Here is a 26,757-nt window from a genome sequence, read left to right as displayed (position 1 = left end):
ACAGATTCCAGCCCGCGGAGTCGTATCGGCACGTAGTGAAAAGATGCTTTTAAAAGGAAGATGACAAGCTAGAACCTGCTGTTGAGTGAAGCTAAGTTTGTCCATAGAAACAAGCTATTCATAGTCTCTCTGGGGTCCTCGACTGCTAAACCTTCTCAGACTTACTCAGGGTGCACTTTGCAAAAAATAGATGAAAACATGCATATGTATTCTTTTACTTACTATGTCTTCCCATGTCTTCTTTTTCTTCCTCCTTATTAAAGAATCAGCCCTGAAAAGTTGGGAAATTCTTACTAAGTTGCATCCAGTGGCTGTCACCATTGTGCAGTATATCGTAGGGATGCGATGTGATTTTCATTACTCATTGTTTAAATTTTAAATTTAAAATTTAATCTATAAAACGCCAACATCATGTCTTCAAGTCATCCATCCAACAGCCTAAAACCCAATAAGTTACGATAGACAACATAGAGAACAGTCAAGATTGTTGTGATTAATTTTAAATCAATCAACTAATTGATAAATTGTCTGAGCCGCTGTGTGCTGTTCGTGCACTGTTTGACATTTACTCAGGTGTATTGAATGATATTTCAGTCTGAAGTATTTTCACTCTGCAGTAACTGCTATATGAATCATGTAGAGGATGAGGGCTGCCTTGCTGCTGAGAATAGCACCTCTAGAAATCCCGTCTGGTCTCTCACCTCTGTGGCCTCCAATAAACAGAGCTGTCATGGTTGAGGTATCTGTGACTCCTCTGTGTTGATTTGATCCGAAGCAAAGCCTTTTTGAATGATGGGACATAGTTGCGGTGGTCGGGAGATATAAATCTTTCCCCTGCTGGATACAGAGCATTTGAGCCATAATATCCCAGGCGTTTGGAAAGCTACAGTGTCGAAGACTTCAAGGTGTTTTCGACATCCAGTGGTGACATGATATTGAGCGCTGAGCCTTTTTTCTGTGGATGAAATGATCTATCAAGTAATGCGTCTTCAATACCATCGGTCTGGAAAAGCTACCCAGCCCGCAGAGGGCTGTCTCGATCTGTCGTGTACTGTAACCACAGCTTTGATTGACTGCTAGGCCAACAATACCAATTTAATTGAATTATCTGGAACCACAAGCATCTGTTTCTTGCATTATGACTTTGAACTACAACAGGCTGACTGTCTCTTGATTCAATTAAGCACACGTCCTGGTGTTACTATGGACCCTCCTTTTCTTCCCACTGGAATGTCAGGGCCAGGCGCATCAACTCAAACAATCAAAGTCAATAAAAACTCACGGTGGGTGAGCGCTCCCCGTCACAAATGTGACCCCATAACCTGCTGTAAACCGCCAGAGGCCACCAGTGTGAGAAATTATACAAGTCACAGATTTTTACAGCTTAATATTCAATAAAACCTGCAAAAATGGGCGCGCACAGATTTGTTTTGACTTGCTTCTGGTTGTACTTAATCATTTGTGAGAGAGTGGGGCCTCTTTGTTTTCTAATGTATGACATCAGACCAACTGTGAGCACCACTGATGACTATTTTGGCACAGAGATCTCTCCCAGTATAGACTGCCGTAAGTGTCCCTTGACTTCACGGGGGGTTGGACTGGGGATGGGGGGAAGGGCCGCCTGGATTCCTATGACTGTATAGTCTGCGGAACGTGTGTCGTTGCTGTCATTTGTTCTCTTTCTCTTCTTTCTGTGTGTACCTCCACCTCTTTAGTGGCTGCTAAATGTTATGCAGCGACAGTTTAATCTGATTATTTATTTAGTCTACGCCGGGCGATGCATCGACGAGGCGAGGCGGTTGGTCTCTCTGTGTTGTTGTCTCAGCCCCAGCTACCTGGTGTTTAATTCCCCATTCAGAGTCGATGAGGACTCTGTGGGGTTGCAAAGCACAGCAGTGCAAACACCAGCTCCACTCCTCAGTTTGAACAGTAGGGAAGGTCTGCCCCCACCAGACCCATTCACATAATTGCTCGAAGACTGGGTTCAGTAAACATTGCATTGTTGAATTATAGCCCCAGGAGAGAGGCCATCTTGGCTGATGGGACAATGGTGCACTGAAGTGCCCCCCTCCTCTCCAAAGCACATTGGCACATATGGATTGCAGGCCGATCTGCTGGCATTTGTTGACTCTGCAGTGAGGTGTGACATGGACGGGTATAGAGGTCAGGGAGGTGAGGACTCTGAACCTGACTCTGTTTCTCAGTTCAGCAGGGGTTCCTCATGGTTTATTCACAGCCTAGATTCGCTTCCACTGTACGGTTTCCTGAAGTTTTCACTTTTAATTTGCATATGCAGTCGCACATGCTATACTTTTCTTTTTTGAGTGTTTTTGACATTTGGTTTCACATAGTGAAGGTTTTCATGTCCTGAATATAATGCAGTCATTTCAAAAAGTTTGAAGTGACCAGAATGGGTTCACGTTTTGCTGATCACTTTCTTTATTTTTTTTGTGGGTGTTCCTCTACTGTGACACTAAAAACATTTACTTTCAGATTGAGTTTCGTTGTTCCCCTACAGTGAAATGAGCCTAAGTTGGTTTTAATTCAACCTGTAGCTCAGTAGAGGAAGCACATGTGCCTAATATAAAGCAGCACAGCCTAGTTTTAGTTTTATTACTAATGATGCTGGAGTGTTTCATATTTTTACTACCTTCTAGTCAACCACAGGCTTCTATTCATTTAAATAAAGCATGAATCAACATGTCTGCATTCACAACATGTCTGCATTCACTGGTTTGAAGTTACTGTACCATACTGATGCTCTGCAGGCTTCTCAAATCGATTTTCATTCACATTTACTTTACGACACGACGCTGATTTTTCTTGTTCTCCATCTTCTTCTCTTTGCAGTTTGCAGCCAACTTGTATCATTGTGTTATTAGAATATTCAGTGCAGTCACCAATGCGGACATTTTCTCTTCACCTCAGAGGTCAGAGTGATACACGTGTAGGAAATTAGACTGCAGAGATGCATCAAAACCTTAAAGATGGACAAAATATACGAGTTTTTCACCCCACCCCTGCCCAGGACACACCCTCACACACTCACACAAACTAATGTCTTCTCACAATAGCTCTGCGGCTGCAGTAGCATTGCTCTTTCATGCCCGGCGTCTCGTCCGTGTCGGACAGAACAGCCAACTCCAAACACAGCTGCACCTCAGCTGGTACAGCAAGCAACGCTGTGCATGTGCAGACATGAGCACACATACTGACTACTGCCTGTTGTAACTAGAGTCCCTCTCTTTCCATTCCCGCCTCTTGCACATATACCTGTCTTTTATTTTCACTTTGATAACACGGTGGTTTCATTCTTTTCCCTTCAACGGTGCTTGTTAAAAAGATCAGTGTGGTGTGGAAGCAGTGCGGCCTAGTGATCAAAGCGGTCACTTTATGAAACAGGCCCAGCATGGGCCAATAACTGACTCACTGAAGGAAGATATTGAATGACTACCAAGCCGACCCCCTCTTTGCAGTGCAGCAAATACTGAAAGGATGTCCTGGCTTAACATTTTCACTGTCCACGTGGTATGATATGTAGCTGTTATTATTCAGAAGTTTAAAAGTATTTACAGCCGACAAACAGTTGCTCGTTGACCCTTTTGGGGGAAAAACGTGGTTAAAGTTTTCTTCTCTTCATTCCTGTGTTATGGAGCTACAGGTGCAATAAAGCAGACTGAGTTCATATTGAGGTCACAGGATGTCTTGAGGACACGAGACAGTCTACCCAAATAATAAAAAACAGCTAATCATCAGAAACTATTTGTGGTAGCACAAATCACTAACGTTTCTTCTCCCTCACTGTGTTCAGTCAGTGCCTGTAGAGAAAGAAACATACAGTGTCTGTTTGGTTTGGAAAATGTTAATACCAAAGTTTTTTTTCTTTTCTCCCTGTCTGGAAGTCACTTATTTTTGGTAAATGAGCGCCAAGCCGGCCTTTCATTAGATGTACTTTAACACCAGCCGCTCCTCTGGATGCAGTGAGTTTAACTCTGACGTGAGTCCCTCAGCCCGATAAGAAGAACAAAAGAGTGTAATAGACTGGTACAGACTGACTGATTTCCTCTTCTTTAACAGCCTTCTTCAACCATTTCACATTGTCTTACCAGGCTTTTTCCCAGGCTGTAGCCCAGCTAGCGCTCATTAGAGATTCATTGAAATGCTAAGTTAACTGTATTACACGTTCCTTTTGAAAGCGCTCTATAGGTGTCTGTGGCCCATTGAATCTGCCTATTGTCTTTGCTGGTGGCATTGATGACGAGTCACTTATGCATTCTGCCTTTTGCTGAAGGGAGCTGCTGCATTGTCTTGTATGGTTCCTCCCACCTGAAACAGCTACATCTGAGGGGGTTGCTGCCCTTTTCACCAAAGACGTTTTTGTGCGTTGTGAGCCAAGTAGATTTGTTTTCCAGGGTACTTAACGTTAGCTAAAGGAATGCCATCATTCTCTTTTCCTCTATTGTCTTTTTAAAACCAGGTCTGACCCTGACATCCCATTAAAAATCCCACCCTGGTGTTTTATCAGAGCAGATGATTCCAACTCCCTCCTCTGCTTCCGCTCACTGTACAACAAGTCTCTGCCTGTGAAACGGAAAGGGCTTCTATCTCGGCAAGACTGTATCGTAACCTTAAGAAGATGCAAATTCACATAAGCTGTTGTTAAACCCTTAATGTTCACAGAGGGAGGTCGGCAAGTGGAATTTTGCAGGCTTGAGGGTGTAATGGCTCAGTGAAAAGTAAATACTGGCTTCCCCTTTCTGCTGGCTTTTATTTAATTCAGGAGGTTGTTTGTAGGCAGCCATACGAGATTGCTGCTCTTCAGGAGTCTAATTAGATGACTCCAAAATTGAAAGGTTTCATACGTTTTAAACACTGGTGCTGAGGAGCTAGAGCTGACTCTTTTTTATAATGGGAAACAGCAAATGTGAAGACTTAAAACTAAAAATCACCTTTGCTAAAAATCAATTCAGTTGTTTTCTTGTCTAACATAACAATAATGATAATATAAGCATTTGAAGTGAATCTTTTCCCAATATTATCTCATTAGCCGAAAACATGTGGTTTACACAAGTTTACACCATCTAAAATTGTTAACCCAAAATAGCATTGCGTTTGTCGAACTCTTTATCCTAAAAGTCCTCTGAAAAGAATGGATGTAAGCTATGCAGTTATTCTCGAAGGAAATAAGAATGATCATACATTTTTCCTCAGCACAGGACTGGCCTACATGGCAGTACTCAAACAATGCCGTTTCTATATTTCCATTTCTTTAAGATGGAAAAAGAATTGGTGATCTGGGATCTGTTAGGTCTCCTAGTGCAGTAACATGTATGTAGCCACCACGTGCATATTTAGGAGCCGGTTACATTTGAAAAGAAACAATAAAAGGTCAAAGACTGACTGACAGACTCACTGAGTTAGCATTAGCTTAATTAGCTAGCTACCTAAGAACTGTTAAAATCTGTCATCGTTTCAGCTGGCATGTTCCATGGTCACTAATGAGGGCAGTACGAAGGCTTCTTGAGACCTTTTTTTACCTGATACCATTACTGACATAGCACAGAGCATTGCAACAGGTGAAGTGCTGCAACATATCTGCCCTGGAAGCCACTGTCCAAATATGCGTCATGTTGCTACTGGCTTATGGACGAGTTCAGCTTTCAGGTGCTGGGCCTTTGCTTTGCCGCTCGCTGAGGCTGCAGAGGCCCTCAGGAGAGACCGGGGGAGGGCTGCACCAGTCTGGTCTGTGTTATCATGTCAGCTGCCATCCCACGAGACATAACAACTCTTTTACATTGTTATGCACACATCCGCACGCACACACTTTGGTACTTGGTGGAATTTTCTCTTTGTCGTTTTCACTCCATCTTTTCCTCTGTCTGCTTACTGTTGATCAAATCTCCGAATCCTTGCACATCGTAAACAAGTGGTAAACCAGTATTTGCTAGTTGTTCTTTCCTACCAACCTCACTTTCCATTTCTCCCACAACAAGGTAGGCGGTTTGGACAAGTGACTGGCTCCGTGATGGGATATATTTAGACCCGAAAAGCAGACGAGTTGGTGCTTAAAAGGTTGCAGGCAGTCCATTGTTTTGGTGCAGTGGCTTGTGATGGTCTAAAATTTGTGTCACTTGCTGAGTCACCATCCTGTTGGGGAAATGAAACCTGGAATTATCTACAGGACAAGAGGACCCCGCTTCCCCTGAAGCAAAGTTTATTCAGGCTTTCCTGTGTGCATTGTACATGTCCTGCTCTATATATGCTGAAAGAAATAGCCAAGTGTACTTGTTGTTTTTCCAACCCCCATGCTCATTTTTTCCCTACTTAAATGTTTTTTCTCTTTGAAGTATGTGTATATCTGAAAACCCCCATAATCTGTAGTCATTCTAGTTTTCTCTGCATTCATATCTCAACAAGCAAGTCTTATTTAAACATCTCCCCTGCAGGCTTTTTTCACTCAGTGAAAATACAGAGGCATTTATTGCAGGACTTTTATGTCTTGCACAGAGAGATCTGCTTCGTTTGGACTGTCTGTCAGCTGGTCACAGAGTGCACTTGCAAAGCTGTACAGAAGTTTTCATAACTTGGCAAGTAGCAAACTGGAACTAAGGATTAATGAATTCCCCTGGACTTAATTATGCCAAAGCACAAGCCCTTATTTTTATTTTCCTCCCTCAGCCAGAATGTGATATTAGAATTTCGGTCACAGTTTGTTTCAACTGAGCAGAAGTGCTCGGTTGGAAATATTTTCCATCCAGGTTTGCCGCTTTTGAAGATGCATGTTTCATGCCAAGAGCCCAGGCGTGTTGTCATGGAAAAAGCCTTTGATTAAGACACACATCAACACTCAACACTGAAAAGTAAAGTTTACTCATGACAAATTACACAAACTTTGACCTGATTAGTATAAATGAAGGAGAAAATGTCAAAGTTCTGCAAATCTGCATCAGAACTGACACAGTAATACATCCCCATTGCTTATTGTGATAAATCAGATTACATAATTTGATATCTAATGTTACATTTAGTAAGAAAACATACTGTTGCAACTTGGTAATTGAATGTTTGCTAAGCCACTCCGCACTTACTATTGCTATGACCGTCAGCTATTCCACTGAACAACTGCATGTGACTTACAGCTGATGTGGTCTTCAAGAGAACAACAGTTTGGAAGGTGCAACCGCAGCACACCAGACAGGCACTTCAGCCTGAGAAGTCGTAGGACTGAAAAACACACTATTGATAAGAGTGGAATGTGAACTCTGTTGGATAGTCTGAGTTTCACTAGATTAAATGATCGATCACAGCTTCTTGTATGCTGCTGGAAACCATCACCATTGAGCCGTTCATCATTTGTTCATCATTTGTTATCATTTTCAAATGCACTTCTCTCGAAGCTGATCTGTATTGCAGTCAGGGAGAAGCTGAGTGAAGGATTTCAGATTTTATCTTTATTCTTACAGAGTGCTGCCAGCTAAACACAAAGAAGTACAAAGACCTCTTAAACACCACACTGATTAAAGTAGCTTAGCATCCATCATGTGCCCACAGGCTTGACATTATGCGAGACTACCCAGTACCTGGCAGGCCCATTGAAGCTGAAGGTTAGCCTTGTAAAACAGTTGGTAAGGCAAGGGGAATTTCTGTGGTTTTAGACTAAAGTGGCTGTGTATAATTTTCTCTCCACCCAATCCGTCTGGTTATCCCATGGAATGAGGAGTCATCTAAATACTCAGCTGTTTGTGATGGAGGGGCTGCTTGCCACTAACCATAACCCCGAGTAACACCAGGCGAATAGATAAAATCAAGTACAACTAAAAGTAATCATTGAAACATGTGACCATTACACCAACACAAATTTTAATGACATTACATTCTTAATACACAGACAACTTTGCAGCTATAACAGCTTCCACCGTTCTGGGAAGGCTTTACACAAGATTTTTGCATCTTTCTGTGGGAATTTCTGTCCATTCATGCAGTAGAGCATTTGTGAGGTCAGCCACTGATGTTGGACCAAAGGGCCTGGTTCACAATCTCCATTGCAGTTCATCCCAAAGGTGCTGGATGGGGTTGAGGTCAGGGCTCTTTCATACAAGGTACATACGCCAGACTCATCCAACCATGTCTTTATGGAGCTTTGCTTTGTGCACTGGGGCACAGTCATGCTGGAATAGAAAAGGGCCTTCAACAAACTGTTGCCACAAAGTTGGAAGCATAGCATTGTCCAAAATGTCTTGGTATGCTGAAGCATTAAGATTTCCCTTCACTGGAAGTCAGGGGCCGAGCCCAAACACTGAGAAACAGCACCATACCACACCTGAATTCAATAATTCAATAATAAAAGATGTGTCCAAATACTTTTCCATAAAGTGTATTTTTACTAAAAAAAATACTTGAGTAGTGAGTGAGATCACTGTTTTTTCCCCCAAGGTTTTTATTAGAAGTGTGTATGAGATTTCCACAGGTGAAAAAGTGACCATTATACCATAACACCTGTATTTACTTCGGATGAAATAGCTAGTCACTGTCTCCTGATTAGATAACCTGCCAGATACACACCAGAACCATATTATCTCTATCTCAACAGTATCTCTCAAGTGTGATCACCAAATCTTACACCAAAAAGTCAGCAGACTTACGGACAGATTAGACAACAAGTTTAGACAACGGACAAAATCAGTCTCCCAACTTTCTGAAAGCAATGCTGCTGTCTAACAAATGCGTGTTCACTTTTACTTAAGAAGGCCCCCTGTGTTTGAAATGTCAGTCGTGTGCACATGAAATGAAACTTAAACTTTTTTAAATATGTGTGTGCGTGCTTTGCGTACTTTACGCTGCTTTTCACCAGCCCAGTGTGTGTGAGCGTTGAGTCCACGCAGCTGACACACTTCACACTTCAGCTTGAATATTTACATCACGGCAGAAAGCAAGAGCAGCATTATGAAGCGGGATATATTCTGAGCAGGCTCTGTTATGTGTTATTAAACTTACTGCAGACGGGACGGATAGACACCAACCAATGAGAAGAACTAGCAGAAAAAATACTACTTTGAAACCGAATCCACTGTGCATGTGTCACAAGACTTCTGTGGAAGCATGAGTCAGCCTGTATTCTTAGTTAAGATGTGCAGTTTACAGTAAATAGTCCGTGACCACCAACAATGCCTTTGCAACACCACATCACTCGTGACTGAGGTAAGGGAAAAGCAGCTGTTGAGCAGATTGGTTAAGCTTTGTCATTCACAAGTCAATTTCAGATTTCCTTCCTTGATCTCTTTTTATATCCATCAGTGGTACATATATGGGTCTTGCTAAACGACAGATCTTGTTCAACCTTGATGTTCTTCCATAATCATCAGAAAACCCTGAAGGCATTACTTTTCTGTTCGTCTTCATGCAGGCAGCACCTCCAGCCAAGTCAGGCAATTATTGCTTTAAAAGGAGTAATTAAATAGTTCTTCCCCTGACCTGAGGGCCTGTGTGATTTATGTGGACTGTGAGCACATAGAGGAGGCTCTTTCAGCTGTGCCAGGATGAAGAGGCCCTGTCTTCCCCACCAGGCTCCACCTGCTGAGGCTCTGTTATGACCCTGTCATGGGTACAAGTGGTGTAGATGGGGGCACACCGGGGCTGAAATTTGGCACAAACACTAGACTGCAGAGTGCAGTCAGATTCTCTGGCACAGACATCAGTCTTGCCTTTCTGGCTCATGGCTAACTTCAGTCTGTTGTTTTATCAGGGCTTTTCTGGTGCAGGGATAATAGAAAACAAGATTTGAGGGAGATAATAGAACAATGAGGGCAGAGTTGTTTTTTTATGCCTATTTGTTATTTAGAACAGGCCGACCAGACAGGCAGAGATTAAGGTCTGATCAGCCCTGGGTGCTCTGTCTCAGCACTATTGCTGCAGCCCAGAGGTGGAGCTTGTCCTTCTGATGTCATATACCCTCCCATAACATAGGCCCAGTTTACATAAAAATTAAAACCAAAACCATGTGAGCATCCTGCCTCAGATCTGTTGCTGACAGCTGTCAACAGGTCCTGTGAATATGCTTAAAAAAAGGAAAGTCAGTCCTTTGCCATAACACTCTCCAATATCACAACTTCAGTCTACAGTTCATATGCTCAATGTCAAATATGCATATGGAAGTCGGCGCTTTAAAATGTGATAGATCAGCTGGAACAGATTTTCTGTGGAATGGCAAGAATGAGCTATTGTGTTTTCTCTAAAACACCATGTAGAACAATGAAAAGTAGTCAATAGCAGTAATCATAACTGTAATCATAAAAAAATGGTCTACGGGATAGCAGTCATCATCAGTCACGGCTCAAGCTGCTCGTCTCCAACCTCGCAGGCAGGAATACTTGGAATTAAGTTGAGGGATGAGTGTTCGCTGACGTAAATGAATTGAAGTTCAACTGGAAAAAATGCAAGCAAAAGAATTCGTAACGTTTTTGACTGCAACATTTTTATTCACGTAAAAATGCAGTTTTGTTACTTCTTGTTTTCTGAGATGTTTTACCGTGAAGAGCTGTGAGGAGGTCAGACAGTGATACAACCTCACTGACGAAAGCTGAGTCTGAAATGATCCTCTTTCTGCTTTTTTTTTGCCTTGAAAGGTCATGAACTGGCTTGTGCTGGCTTGTCCATTAGCACAGTGCTGAGTTACACATAAGGGTGACTCGAGTCCGTTTCGCTGCCTTCTCTGGTATACCTGTTTCACTTTGCTGATTAACCACTGGAACTCGGTGTATTTTCACACGAGCACACAGGGCCCCTTGCCTATAATTACCTCTTATTATAGTAGGAAATGGATCCCTCACATCTGCTTCCAATGAATGGCCAGGTTAACCCTCCTGCTTTCTTGTATTATTGCATAAACTCCTGGCAAACAGATGTCTTTGTAGGTGTGAGCACACCTTCAAATTAAGGCCTGTTGCTGAATTATGAGGACAGGTGAAATTTGTCTGTCAACTGTTCAGAGGAAGATACTCCCAGACTTTGTTTATGGTTGTCAGATGTCGGCCCTCGGGTTTGTTTAGCAGTTGGTACAAAGCATTCACTTAAGCCTCTATGTGACTAGAACACAGAGTGTTATTAAAGTTAAGTGTCTGGTAAAGTTGTGTTCCCCCTGCAGCATTTAGTTTAAAACTGTCACTCTAGAAAAACCAAATCACAAAAATTCATGGTCCCAATTACAGTTGGAGCCCATTTAAAAGAATGAGTCATTTGATAACAGTTAAATGAATGGAACAAGGGCTCCCGTTCAATTGATGCACCTTTTTTAGTTTAACTGCTGACTTTTATGTCCGGCTCCTGGCTAATGGGAGCCTTTCACAAAGCACAGGAGCAGGATCGTTAAAAAGCCTCTGGTTAAATGTAGAGGTAATGTCTGCAAGAGAGGCCTGAATAAAGCTTTGCAGTTGTGATTAGCTACCCAGTTTAAGAGATTATTACTCATTAGTTTAGACACAAATATGACAGAATATTTTGAGGTGTTTCCACTTCAGTTACTTTGAGAGACACTAATTTATTTGCAACCTGGATCTTTTTTGTACTTTTTCCACTTTTTTGTGTTTTTTCTACCAATTAAAATAAGAGTTATGGAAATATGAGGGCACAGTGTCTCTTCTAGAGGCATGTGATGTTGGGACTGCTCACAGGACCAGGCGGTGAACTGCTGTAGCTAGATGCTAACACGACAGCAAGCCGGGAAGATGTTAGTGAGTCACACAAGCCCTGTGGCATTTTGTTCTCAGCTCATATCCACAGTGCCATTTTGCAGTTTGCATTCCAACAAAAGAGGTTAAATAAAAGCGAATGGTGCGATGCAGCTAATAAACAATGATATCTTATTCATATTTGGACTTTGTGGTTCTCTCAAAAGCTCCCTCAAAAGTTTCTGCTCAAGCAGAAAGGTAGCTTGCTATGAGTCAAAGTTCACCACAGGCTGAACTCGACACATATTTGACATACATTGTATGTGTTTCTTGGCCTTTCTGTGGCGATTCTGCTGAAAAGAACTCACTTGCTTTTCTCTCACCATTTGATTGCGAGAATGTGTAAACGAATTTCCAAATAAACCATCTTATCCAAACCAAAGTCTTTTAGTGTAGTGGACTTGTAGTCAATTTAAGGTTTTCACTTTCAAATAATACATTTTTACGAGTGTAAAATGTGTCTGACGCCTTCCTGTGCATCTTCTTGTACGTCAAAATCTGTAAATATTATCCAGCTTGTGAAAAGTCCATTCATATTCCTGTAGAGTATGAATATTTAGTATTAAGTATCCATTTTCTTTCAGGTTGTGTACCCTTATTTTTATACCAGAGTGACATTCACTAACTTATAAGTAGGAGGTAGAGATGTGTCACATTTGTGATCCAGTCTGTGTTTCTGTGGTTGCGTTAAGGTATTGTTCTGCTCTCAACATCAGGTAGTTTAGTTTTGACTGTATCTGGTAGAGGAAGGCTACTTGCAAAGGAAGCGTTTAATTTAGCTTAGGGATTTTATTTGGCTCTCAAAGGGACCAGGCGTGGTCTGGTCTGGTCTGGTCTGGTCTGGGGGAATTCCTTCCACCAAGTTCATTAAGGGAAATGGGTTAGCTGTCACGCTTACTGAGGTGCTCTTTCATCATGTCACACTTTCTGTCCAGATACACATGCTGGTGGATGTCTGGAGAGCATTTAAATCATATGAGCCCATATGAGCCTGAGATTTTGATATTTATTCACTCTTTTAATGAATCCGTTTGTTTCAAAGGGGATCATTTGCTTTTTAAAATCAGCCTGTGAATCATAAGAGCTGAAACCACATCACAACCTGCTGTTCAGGCTGTGATAGACTGGTGAATGATCCCTGCAGGGACACAGTCTAGACAGGAAGATTCCCAGTCCAGGTGAGTTAATATACTGCAGGTTATTTTGTGGATACAGTCAGTAAATACAGAATGTCATAGCTTTTAAAGTATGAGTCATGCTGAATTTTTTAATCTAATTTAAACAGGATAGGCAGTCATTATTAGTGGAAAATCCATTAGCAGTAACATGGACTAAAGCCATCGCGTCTGATGGGAATATAGGGATGTAGTTGTAAAATTAATAATACCTGTGAATTTGCTGATCTCTTTGAATGTTTTAGCATATTTTTCTCACATATGGGAAGACACCGTGCCAGACATCAGGTCAGCAAAGTTGTAAATGATGCAGGAAAATTCAGAGATGTCTCAAGAGACTCTTGTTAAGCCTCTTGTTGACCTTGGAGAAAAATAATGACGGGAATACCCTTTATCTCCCATCCAACAGCTTTTCCCATGGCCCTCATTCATGACCATATCTTCATCCTGCACTCTCTCAGTTTGCTTATCCAAAGTCTGCTCTGAGACTTTGGTTTTGGCTGGCTTGAATTTCTATACTTGTTTCTAAAGTTGGAGGCATTGTAGCAGTGTGAGGAACTTCTTGTGCAAGTGTTCAACTGTTATAAGACCAGCTGCGAAAGTTATTTTTCTCATAAATCCTTGCTTCTGTTCCGACAAATTTACATAAAGATGCAGAAGTTGTAAAATATAGAAAAGATGAAAATCAAACATGAGCCTAATGGAATGGCCAGTGCTTACCCTGAGTAATACAGGTACACTAATCTAATTTATAGGGTTGGGGTTTTCTGACTGGGCAAAACAAAAGCACTTTACACACTTTACACCTGGAGAAATCCAACCTTCGCATTGTTTGGATTCCCCAGATCCTCCTCCTTAAACCAGCCTCCAGAACATAATCCGGTTCTTTGCATGTGTCCTGCCTCCTTGATCCTTTGTCAGTGGGTGACAGAGGGTGTTTGAATCAAGGGTTTAAAACTGAACGGAGAAGGTGAGAGCCAATTGGAATGAAGGCGTTTTATGCCGACAAAGTGGGCACCTGATCCGCTCTCACATGCCGGACACAATAATTGACTTCAGGAATGTTCTCATTTCTGTGCTTTAGGGTATCGTTAAAGAAGTAAAGCTCACTGGCTTTTTGGAGGGTGGTGAAGATTTTGCCTTTATCCTTGGATTGGAGGCAAATGAATGACTTCCTTCACCAAACACAGAAGACAACCTACAGGAAAGTCCCTTGTTGGGCTGAAGCTTCAGGTCACTTCTGTGCTCGCCAGAGTGCAGGAGGCTTCGCTTCAAAACATTCCTGTCTATTTTTGGTCATTAAACATTGGACTTGTCAAAACAAAAATGCTGAATCACTGTTCAGGAAGGCGAAAAAGTAAAGTATAAACAGAAAGTCGTGTTCTTTGTGTATGATCTTCTAACTGAAACACATTCTCATGGGTTCTGAAGTGCTTGTTCTTACCCGGTTTGAGGAGATCTCGGGTCGTGTGCGGCGCAGATGTGGGTGTGCCAGTGTGCTGAGCAACAGTTGGCTGTTCCTGCCACCACTCAGAGCACTTTCTGAAACATGCCTTTCTTCAGTGTTTATTGGTTCTTGTCCAGGCCTAACCTCAGATGGGGAGGTGAGGGGGGCTGCCAACCACAGCAGCAGACGGCCTACTGTGCTGAACCCCTCTGACGATAGATCTGGAAAATGAATGTGTAGAGTTTTATGGCGTGGAGAACTTTGCACAAAAGCATCTTTGAACATATTGGACAAATTTAATTCAAGCTACTACGCACAAACCTCAAACACTTGGCTCTTACTGTAATAGCCGGAGGCTCTGGAGAATGCAGTGACTTGCAAGTCGAAATGTCTTTTAAATACTGTTTGCAGGTAACAAGTTACCACAGTTTTCTTTGAGTACTTTCATGCAACTTAAATGGAAAAGCATTAGTTAACATGACTTTTCTGAAATGACACAGAGGTCGGGAGACATCTCCTAACTGGACCTTACCCCCACGGTCTGTCGTACACCCACAAGGGCTGCAGGGCCCCCGGGGGAGGGTGTAATAATACCTGCAGCTACGCAGCCCCTGAGGTATTTTTATCTCCCACTGGAATTCCACCTCTGTTCTCCTCCCAGATCTCAAATCTGAATGCATGGTAACTCGGTGGGTGGTGGTTTTTGTCATAGATTTTCACATATCATTTCCTTCATTCTCGGTGACAGTTGTGTCAACAAACATACTCACAACTTTCCATGATTGAAATGAGAGCAGCATTTTGTATCAGGATGATGTAAGCCAGCAGCAGCTGTTGAACTGCTGAGGTAAACATGCCTCTGGGTTTGAATTTTCAGTTTTCACCAGCTCTCCCAGAAGGCATGGGCTTTTCCCAGCCTCATTCAAATCTGAAAAAGAAAAAAAAAAAAAAAACAGGCGTGGATGACTTGGAAAAAATGCTGGCATTTGGAGAAGAGATGGCAAACACCCATTTGTGTTGCTGTTGAATTGGCATTGTTCTTCCATGCTCTGTGTAATGTGGCGACAGCTGGGGATATTCGGCGTAGAGTTATTTGTAATGACCCATAACTGTGACTACTTTAAATGGGGGTTCAGCGCTGGTGTTTTCACACGTCTGTTGTGAATAAGTTTTCTCGGGGGGCTCATTCCCTCCTGTTGTACTACAGAGCTTTGTAGTTAATAAAGTGTTCATATTTTCCCTTTGAGTTCCTCCCTTCAGAGGAAGTGGCTTTGTTGTCTATCTGTGCATCCTGTAAAGTGTTTATTGTAGGATTCAGTTAATAAAACTCAAAGAATAATTTACTCCACTCTTTTTGATCTCGCAGGTCAGGTTGACAGAGTTAGTGACTTCATCCATAGTCAGAAAGCAGGAGAAAATTCAACTACAGCAACAGTATCCTGTTGTTTATGCCTGAGGACAAAGAGGGAGTCCATCATCTTTTTCTCCCAGTCGTATCAGATGACTCTGGTGCCCATTGTAAACGACTCTACACATCGTAAATATGTTTCACATTTCTTCTTGATCGGTGTGGCTCATGATACTCACATGGATTTTTTTTTTTTATCTGGTAATTTGAGATTGAATTTACGGATCAGAGAAGCTTTTTTATGCCTGTCTGTGTGGGCTGTGATGAAAGTTGATCCTGTTCTTGTTTCCTGTGGATATTTTGTGACTGTTGTGCTAGTGAGGCCAGGCAGGATTTCTCCCACTCTGTTCACTTGCATACTGCCACTTTTGACTTTCCCAAGCTGCACAAGTTAGCAAAAACAGCTGTCAGGTAGTTTTCAATGAGGAGGATGGAGAGGGCTGGACGGAGGATGACCTCCAAAAGCCTTCTCTCCTTCCTCCCTTTGATGATTTTGTCAACATCAGACTACATTGTCTTGTTTGCTTTGCAGCACAGAACATCTGGAGAGGAGCATAGCCATCTTTTCTGTTGGACCCCTATTATGTTTATATTAATGGAATAAACAGCTGAGGGAGAATATTTTTGTTCTCACATCCCATCACTTCTGTGTGTGTGGTTTTTTTTAGTCTTGGCAGAGCTAACAGAACATTATTGAAAAAGTTGTGGGAAGAAAGGAGAAAGACTTTGATGTGCAGATGGCTCCCAACAAAGAGTTCTGTTCAGTTAACAGCAGGTTTTGTTGTGATGTTATAAACTCAGAGTGCATCTTGGGTTACCACACAAAGACCACTCAAAACTCATGGTTTGAGATGCTCAACATGTTGGAACTGCTTTGCGTTCCAAAAGCTTCTCCATGGTACCCTGCCAAATCCCACTTAATTATGAGCTCGCCATCCCAAAGAGCATGACCTTGGGAACTGGTGAAAAGTGGCTTTACCAACATGAAATTATTCTCAGCGGCCAGGACACCTGGAGGGTTTGCTCTCATTGACTAAAGAGTCTTGATTCTATTCTGTTCTCACAAACTCAGCTGGTGAACAATACTGTAAAGATAAAAATTATTTCATTTCCACACCTCAGTGGAAAGCTTCACATATATCGCTACTCCAAGGATCCAATTAGTTCCAGAAATGGTTGCATAAGCTGTGTACTTAGAAAGATTTTGTCCACTTAGCCTACTTTTCCCACACAGAGGAACCGTGAACTAATCGAGTATGATCCTCGGGGGTGAGAAGTGAGTTGACAGACTGAGCTAGTTCTGGCTGGTGATTATGTGGGACATTGTGAGTGTGGCCAAGTCAACAGGTGGTGTCAGATTAGTTGGTCCTGCGGCGAGAATCACAGAGAGAGGAAGAGAGAGGGTAAATCTAACGCTGCCGCTGCCATCAGTGTGAGGAACCAGAGCTTAATTGCAGAGCCATCAAACAGCTGCTGTGACTTCCTGTCTAAAGCTGAATTGCCAGCAAACCTTTAAATCAACTCATTACGCTCTGTTTTTATATTTCAGAAGAGATTGTTGACCAAAATACCAGCAAAACTGATGGGATTCCCATCAGGCATAGCTAAACCTTGTGTTAAGTCCTAATTAGCAAGGTAGCTAGCCTATGATGATGGACATGCTAAACAATACCTGTCAATTCCTTATTTGTATAGTTGGGCACGTTAGCATGTTAGCTGAGATTAGCATTTAGCTTAAAAGGCTGTGCCACTAACCTGCCTGTAGACTCTTTTTTACAACATGGATAAAATGCACATGTATTTTTGATAATATTCCTTTTAGATATAAAACTTTATAACACTAGTATTGTATGCTTTATTTTTAAGTATTTTTAAGTAATGTAAATAAAAACTAAGTGGCACAGACATGCACAGTTCTTATGCATTAATTTTCTGCAGCGAAATCGTCTTTTTCAAGGTTTTTCTGTACTGCATTGCCAGCTTAACATCAGGTCACCTCAGATTCCTGATCCCTCTCACTTCTCCAGTGGGAGGAAAAGCAGATATCTTAAGTGATACAGCAACGCTTTCAAAGGGTCTCTTCCTGTTATAAATAAACGTGCCAGGGCTGCTCATCCTGGAGCTGCTCTTCCCCTCCGAGCCGCCACCCGTCTCCACACCTCGCCTGACAGCTGTCGTCTGGGGGAACTGGAGCTGGACCCTCGGTCCCCTCCACCCGGCAGGTCACTCTCTCAGAAATGTTACCGGAAATGCGCTCACTATTAATAGACCCCATGAATGACTCTCGGAGTGTTTATGTTTAATGTGACATACAGATCAGGTGAGAGAGAATTTGGTTGAATTTTCCAGCTACATTTTCTAATCATTCGTTTTTGCACTGAATTAAAAATCTTAGCTCTGCATTTTCCCTGTTTGACCATAAACATTAATTGGGATATTTTTCTCCCAGTGAGAGCAACAGTAGTTTTAAAAGCTAACCCTCCAATCCAGTAAATTGGCCTTTCCCACAAACCACAGAGCCCTATTAAAACACAATAGGTTTGTTCCTGGCTGAAACAGTCGGCTGATAACTGTGTGCCTGCTAACAAGGTGTGTTTTCAGTGTTTGTGTTCATGTGTACAACCATTTGTGTATGTGTGTGAATTTCTTAATACCTGGGTGTGTAAATGATGGGGGTAGTTTCAGGGCTTTTGTTCATTGATGGTGGACGAGCTGTGGCCGTGGTTCTAGGTGGTCTGTTGATGCAGGGTCCCGTTGGGGCCCCTGCTGGGGTGATAATTGAAAAGACGGGGTTTCAGAGGGTGTCAGCTGGGCCTTCACGCCTTGGGATGTTTGGGTGGAATGTGTTCACGCTCTATTATCCCACCCACAGTGAAAATGTAATACAGTGTAGCTTTTAAAAACACTTTGAGCAACTTGTAAAATAGCCTGAAGAATATTAGTTTTCGAGTGTCCACACGATATATACTTTCAGCAATACTACTGTGAGATGAACTCATCCCCTTTCTTTAAAACTTTTAAAATTAAGACATATAAATGAGGATGAAAAAAGGCCATCAGGGGGAGCATTTCAGTTAGTGTTAGGCAGGGGTGTCTCCTTTCACAGCCTGCTTACGATCTGTAATGCCTGTCTGGTCGTGGTGTCGCCAGGCTGTGACCTTTGGCCTGAAATACAAATATCATGACTCACCTCTAGTTTGCAAATTGTGCGACAGTTCCTCAAACTAACCCCAAGGCTTTGTTTTAATAATCCGGGGTATCTGACAAAGGTTGATTTGGTGCATCTGGAGATTCAGTCAGTGACAGAAATACGCACTAAAATCTTTCTTTGACGACTTGTGGAATAGCAAAAACAACTGATGCACCAAGCACGCAAAAGTAAAAGCTAGGACTTGTTTCAGTCAGGTGTGGTATTAACTCTTATTTGCAAGCATGTACAGCCGTGCACATGTGCACATGGTAGCGACGACGTAGTTCAGCCTCCGGTTTCACTGATCCCAGCAGCAGAGTGAGAAAGAAAAAGCTCACAAACCAACTGCATGTTTTTTTTTTTTAAAATTGTGGCTCTGTAGACATCTTTTCTTGCACTTTGTTGATGCACCACAAACGCAAGTCCACACAGGCTGGATGCTTATTTTGACATGCCTGTGTTGGTATAAAAGGACAGGAGTGTGTGAGGTTGTGTGGAAGACATGTAGCTGGAGGCACTGCTTTCTGTCCACTCTGTTTGAATCTGGATGTACGTCACAGACACAACAGATTATCTTAGAGCTTTTTGTTGAATTTGTGTGATCACGTCGAGGTGTGGTAGCGTGCACCATTTCCCCTGCTTATATAGCGACAGCAGTGATTTTAATCTCTCACAGTTTTAGCAGCTGAAGGGGAACTCCGCTCAGTCTGCACATCAAAGTTTGTTTACAGATCTAGAGGAACAGAGAAGTGAGAAGAAGTTATATAAAGAATTTGGTCTTTTTTTACTTGGAAAGCTGCACAAAATTGCCCTGACTGATGAAACTTGAGTCAAAATCTGATGTCGTTGAGTTAGAATGAAGCGATCTAAACATACCTCCGCAGCCTGGTCCCCATCTCTGCTTGAGACTAGCAGCTCAAGGCTACATTAGCATAACACATCAGAATCTCTGTCTGAACTGTTGGCAGTCAAGTTGCATTGACAATAAAGAAGAAAGTGTGGAGTTAAAAGGATGATATCTGTCGCTCCATGAGCCTGAAAATGTTGCAGAAGAGCAATGCTAAATCAGTGGAGTACTCCTTTAATACCTTATTGACTCCTAAGAACATGCGCCACAGAGCACATGATAAATGTATTTAATGGTATAATGCCAGAACATGTGTGGACAGACATCATGTGTGTCAGTAAAGTGCAGGTTCCAGCGCCCGTGTTTAGTGGGAGACCAGTCGTACTGTAAAATGCATGGCATGACCGTTGTGTGGGAGAGGGAATGAATGACCTGGGGGAAGATGGCTGGGCTGGCACTCCAAGCATGTGCTCAGAAATGTGGACTTATCCTTCAGTTTTTACTCCCTGGCCCCCTTCCCTCCTCTCTGCAAGTCTTTTTTTCTGAGAAAATCCAACATGTTTGCTGCAATCACAACATTAGTCATGGAACACTTTGAGAAGACAATCAGTGCACGTTGTCAAAGAACGTTTGTCTGCTGAATGAAGAGCCTTCTTCCACTTCCTCCCCGTCCAATCACTTTGGATTAAAGCCTGTGGAAATGTCAGAGAGCAGAAAGGTCTCACTCACCGGGCCCTTTATGCTGCAGGGGCCCCGGCAGAGGTTTAGTGTCAGAAGTGGCTGCCCATCAATTCACCCACAACTCCAAGCAAGGTTTAAACACACAGGAAACTTCTTTCTTTCAAAAATACACAAAGCTGCCACAGTTTTGTTTTCAAAAATCTCTAGACGTCTGTGTCTTGTGTGCCTGAAAGTGTGGGGAAAAGGAACATTTTTACTGGACTTGTCCTTCTTCCTCCTTCTCTTTCATCACCTTTTCACAACAACCACCTTATGCCGCTCAGAGCTGTAAATCTTGTTATGGTATCAGTTGGAAGCAACACTTGTGCAGTGGGATTCATTATTTTATTCTCTCAGAAATGAGAGATGACCTCTTAGACCTTCATCCTGGGCCATCCAAATCTCTGTGTGTACACATAATTTAATTTTGTGTTATCAAAGTGTTGTAATGGACCTGATTTATTGCAGCCCTGCTAATAGTCCTGCACCAACTCTGTAGACAGGAATGGGTCAAGTAAAGGGAGTGCTGGGGTTCTGCTGTTCAGCCCTTGCTGGTGCCTGGTAGTGCACGGCGAGCTCCTTCTTTTCAGCCTTCTCCACCTGAAGAAAAGAGTGTAAGTGTCAAGCTTTCATCCCCTTAATGCTCTCTGCAGTTTACATTCCATTCCTGTTTAGTACATGCTGCTACTTCAAGTCCAAGCAGACATTGTTAACCTTTAAGAGGGAGCGAGTAAAAGCGAGTAAAGGGTGGTTAAGGAGGAACGGAGGGTCAAGGAGGTTGGGGATTCATCTCTTGAAGGTTTTTCTGCGAGTGTCTGTGCACTGCTTGCCTGAAAGGTCACAACTCTGTGCTTGAATCAATGGATTGGAATGAGCAGTACGGCGTGATGCCTTTTTCAGCTTTCATCTTTTTTACGTTTGATGATCGCACTCTGGTGGGGACAAAAGCACATGAATCAGCTCAAGAGATGCTTTAAATGTAAAACCTTCGCTGCTGTCATCCGAAAAGAGCATTATTTTGATGGGAGAACATCAGTCCTGTGAGACTCTTGTCTAATCTGAGCTTGGTCCAGCTTGTTATTTTCTGTAGCACATTGACTATGCCTGTAAGATGTTTCTCACAGATCATCCTGCAGCTGCATCAGTGGTTTATTAACAGAGTGGGCGAATTGTGTCCCCTGAAGAATTCTTCTCACAGTGCATCTGACAGGCTTTGGTTGTCACAGAGATGAAACCAGGATGAGAATGCTGGAGTGTGGGTGTATGATAATCTGTTGGTGCATGAGAGTGTGGGTGTGTATTTGCATGTGCCACCTCATGTTAGTATGTGTGTGTGTGTGTTTGTGGACACTAAAGGATCGTTCCAGTGGTTTTGGATATGTTGATAAATCATTTGTAAATCACGTGTGCTTTTTAGTGCTGCTGGCTATTTTTCAAAGTATCCTACACTCTTTCAAGTTAGTTTAAGTCCCCTGGTTTTTATCAGCTTCTGCTAATGTGCTTCAGTCACAACAGGTGTATGGTGGCAAACATTCAGACAGTGTTATGTTTTGCCAAGGTTACTCTGTCATTCATACGGTAACGTAGATACGAGAAACACCTGCCTGGAAAATCTTCTTTGTTGGTGCATCACAGGAAATTCCAACTTTTGAGGTTGTGGTATTTTGAGATTTTCTAATATCTGAGATGTTGTTGATAGAAAAGCAAGAAGCTATTGAAGTCACCGTATCCCTCATATCCTTCACGAAGCCCATGCACGCTTGTTTCATGTCTTCTGGGTTTGATTTCCTGAAGAAGTTGCCTGCTGGTTGCTGTGTAGCAGCTAAATCTGAACTTTCTGACGTGAGGGCTAAACAGATTAGTGATTTTCAGTATTTTTTTTGTTATTATCAAATAAATCCTACTAAAAGACTAAACCTAGGAATGATGGAAAAAGTGTTGCCTGATAAAACTTATTCTTCTGTACCACTAGGATCCAGTAACCATTAAAACACATGAGCCACTGTGTTGGACTGGGAGTTGCCTTTGCTCATCCCTATAAACAAAAAGTTTAGTTTATATCGAATCAGTTTCACACACACTCTTCTGTTCACCAGGCCATCAAATCTGTGCGAAAGAATTAAGGGAGTATTTAACAAAATGTTTCCCGTTAAGTCAGATACCGCAAAAAGAGATAATGGACACACTTATGAGACATTTGTACTTGTGGCTTTACAAGTAAAAACTGTGAAGAATTGGAAGGCTTTGAATGACTGTAATCAGTTTCTTACCCTTTTAAGAATCAAAGAAGCATGCAAATCTGCTTGGCTGTTAAAGACCAGTGACTGTGAAATGCAGTAAGTGGGCTTGCAGTATAAATGTGCATCTCGAGGAGCCAGCATTTGTTCGGATGTGGAGATGACGGCACATCTTCAGCTGTGGGATTTATGGACAGCTGAATGTGGTAGGCTGCCCCCCTGAAGGTAGTTATTCAGTGCGCCCAATTTTTCCAAAATGTACTGCCTCTTTCCTGCTGGTTATTAATTAGTCACGGATCAAAATGCAGTTGTTTCTCTTGGTCCCACCAAGCAACAGCTGGACAAACTTAAGGCCCATTCACAGACTCAACAGAATCAATGGATAATGAGGGTCGCATGTCACTAATTATCCATTTTTTTTTAAAGCTGCTACTACTTTCATCACGCAAGGTAAACACTGTGCATTGTGAGCAGACTAATTCTTAAGTAAACTGTGGAATTCCTTTTGACTGGAATGTGTCTGCTCTTCTCTTGGTCACATGTGTGTACAATATTTATGTGTATGTGCATGTACATGTCCGTGCTGTCTTTCTTCAAGCGTGTACCTGGTTTCCATATGTCTCAATGGAAATTGCAAGAAGTCACTAGAGCGAGGAGAGCTCCTCAGGCCGGTTTCCTCTGGGTGGGGTGGAGTTCAAAGAATTACAGCGTTGGTCAAGACCTTTATCTCAAGGGAGAGATAACTCAAATACAACAGACATGCCTCAACTCCCAGACTGAGGGTAAAGGTCGTGGTAGCTTTTTGAACTAGAATGCAGTAGCATAGTGAGAAAGCACATTCATATGTAGTTCCCAAGTCTCCCAAAGATGAGGCCATGTTGACATTGTCAAACAAGTGTAGTTTCACACGTTAGCTTGAAAGTCAGGTGCAAATAAGGACTCGTCCACCAACGGCTATTCTGTAAGTTTGTGGTAGATTTTGGTCAGATGGCATCCAGCGTGTCCAGATGATACCCTGTCCCAAGGGAGTGGGACGCAGGAGATGATCACACCAATGGTTGGCTGGTCGGCACCACTGAAAAGAGTTTGGTTAGTCAGCAGTTTCCTTTTGAAAATGGCCCGGGATTGTTGTTGTAAGGGTGTCCAGTCAGGGGAGAGAGGATTTGGGGGGATAGATCTCGTTATTTATTAGCTGGAACCATTTAAATGGGAAAACTACCACGACAGAGTTGGGTGGAAATACGAACTGGCAGGCCCTGCCAACTGGAAATGCCAGGAGTGGCGTCCTGCCAGAGTCGCATCTAGACTTATAGCCAGAGTCTGGTCAGTCTGGATGCTGAGATGGTGAGAGCAGAGAGAATAAAGCTGCGATGCGCTCCAGCCGGGCTGGCACAGTGAACTTTATCAAGATGATCAGATATGAGAGCGGCTGGCTGAGCTTTGTGTCTCCTCATTGAGAGGGCGTGTGTGTGTGTGTGTGTATGAGGTGTGCTGAGAGAGGAAGCACTTCTGTCGTTTTATTCATGTAACTTTGCTGTGATTGAAACTGCACTCATGATTTGGATATCTTTTGGATTTTCAGAAATTGTTACTCCACACAGAGGCTATCTTTGGTACTCTCTTAATTCAAAGGACGTTTCTGTAGTGCTGTGATGTATTGTGCATGTATTCTGTAATGTGTTTTCAGTCACTGAAATAGGTAGGCCACATGTGCCGTTTTTGTTTTTTCACTACAGCATTTTTAATGATTGGAGGCCAAAATCATAACAATATCTCATTTATTTCTATAAAGGCATGTCTAAAAAAATTCTACAAAACGTTAAATCAAATTGTTATGAGCAAACTCTGCAGTATTCTTATACAACAGATGCTCATGTACCTCCTTGGTAATCAAGTTGTTTTACTGCAGTATTATTAAATACTGAAGTCATTACCAATATGCCTGCATTTTTACCAGTAAAAAATATGCTTGGTTGGTGGATTTTTTTCAAAGTTCAATTCAGGCACTACTTGGTGCTGTGGATGCTCTTAGATTTTTACATTTCAAGCTCAGGTGTCGCATATGCTTCAAGTTTTAAGCTGATTGAAATTTTACCTCACTGTGGCCCAGGGACAAGCACTGCATTTTTACTTTCACTCCAATCCTTCGGTTACTCCCTTATCTGTGTTTCCATTCATACAAAATGCTGAATGACACGACGATCAGAGATTTTGAAGTAACTTGTCCTCATACATGTTGTATATATTTGAGTTTTGTTTTTTGTGGGGTTTTTTTTACTGCTGCTGGTGACATCATGTTTCTATGACACACTCTTTCCTAACTCCAGAGTGAAAAGCTGGTCGTAAAGGACTAGTCGTGGTATGCTGGATATTTCTTTTTTACCCGGGGGATATGAAGTTTAAAGCATCCTTAGACAGATCTGTGACATCCAGTCATTGTGATCTCCACTTCCCTCTGGCTTTCACGGTTTTGTGGAGTGTGCATGTGTTTACTTGCACTTGTGTCTGTATTTATAATTGGGTCGTTGCAGTCAGCTGTGGATGTGTGTCGTCACCATGAAAATGAAAAATAGAAATACGTACAATAGCAAATAGGTTTTTTGGTCATTAGCGTAGCAACAAACATAAAGCCCTGACCGCGATGTGGCCATACTGGTGTCATGAACTTTTATTTGCATGCAGACACTTGAGAAGCCCTCTAAGAGATAATAAATGGCAAGAGTAAACACACCACAATGCCCCGTTTCCCGTCTCAGCTTTTGTTTTTTTTTCACCCTTCCGTGGTCCATGTATAGCACTGGGTGTAACCTTTCTTCACAGGGACTTCAACCCCTATAAATCTCTTTGTGTTTGCTGCAGGTGACTCAGGCCTCCAAGGTGTGGGGAGAGGTCCCTCTGCCAGAAGACTTAGAGGCGGAGAAAGACGTCCGTGCGTCTCAGAGCTTACTGGATGACGATGAGGACTTTGCTGCTGATGAAGCCTCAGGAGGTGGGCTCAGTAGAGGCCAGATGACCACAAACCACAGCAACAGCTGCCCTTAATTCATGGGACATGTTTTTCATTATAGATTAACCCAGGAAGAAATATTCCTCAGAGATGCGTAGTGAAAAACCCATTCAGATGTTTTCATCCTACATATGAACACCAACTTTAAGTTTTCAAGAGTATTTTAGTGCTTCTGCAGATTGTACCAAGTTATACTAAGCATGTGATTTTTGTCTGGCTTCAAACTTCAGATGGCTTCAAACACTGACCATATCCCTGTAATTCTGTTTTTGTCTCCAAAGACCTGCCCAGTGGAGAGGATGATGGAAGCACACCATGGCCTCCAGTCTCTGAGAGCACAAGTAAGGGACCAGAAAATCCAGTGAATCTAACGGTTCTCTATGACAGGTTTTGTTTATGTGTCACTCAGCCCTCTAAAGCTCCCCCATCTGTGACTCTGACTTCATTGGCTCCGTGCAGCAAGAGTGTGTGTGTGTGTGTGTGTGTGTGTGTGTGCCTGAATGATGATGCCTTCACATCCTGCTACACCCTCTCCGCCCTCCTCGCCAGCTTGCCAGTCTGGTCATAACACACGGCTTCAGATTTGTCTTTGAGACATAAACATCTCATCTCCTCTTTCATCTTTTTTACCGGCGGCAGAGGTGACACCACAATAAGACACATGAAAGCTCGATGAACAATAAAAGCTGCAGCAGAGCGATGCTCTGTTTTGAGTTCCATCCACTGAAGTTCTTTTCCCAGCCCCCTTTATTTTCTCTAGACTTGAACAGTTTTTATGTGCAGGCAGCCCACTCTATCACATCGAACAGTAGCAGGGGGAGAAATATTTAAATAGCATATTAAACTTTGCAGGAAGGGTCTCACTCTTTAATCATGCTTTCATTCTGTCACCAGATTTCTTTTTATTGCAGACAGCAAAACAACTGAGAGTTACTGTCATCTAACTTTTTCACTTAATATGTCTGGATGCCTTAAAGGTCTACTGTGTAGGATTTAGTGGCAT

At 42.4% G+C, this 26,757-nt stretch overlaps 1 protein-coding gene across 4 annotated transcripts in view; it reads left to right on the top strand.

Annotated features, from left to right (window-relative positions):
• hspg2 (heparan sulfate proteoglycan 2) overlaps nt 1-26,757 on the top strand; it is an 85,822-nt gene that overhangs the window by 904 nt on the left and 58,161 nt on the right. For all 4 annotated transcript variants that reach the window (XM_046398138.1, XM_046398136.1, XM_046398140.1 and 1 more), the window contains exons 2-3: nt 25,607-25,736; nt 26,036-26,095. In XM_046398138.1, coding sequence (XP_046254094.1) covers nt 25,607-25,736; nt 26,036-26,095 — 190 coding nt within the window. The remainder of the gene's footprint in view (nt 1-25,606; nt 25,737-26,035; nt 26,096-26,757) is intronic.

Source organism: Scatophagus argus, chromosome 8 (assembly GCF_020382885.2).
Source record: "Scatophagus argus isolate fScaArg1 chromosome 8, fScaArg1.pri, whole genome shotgun sequence".
Taxonomy (NCBI): domain Eukaryota; kingdom Metazoa; phylum Chordata; class Actinopteri; family Scatophagidae; genus Scatophagus; species Scatophagus argus.
This window is presented reverse-complemented; position numbering and strand designations above follow the sequence as displayed.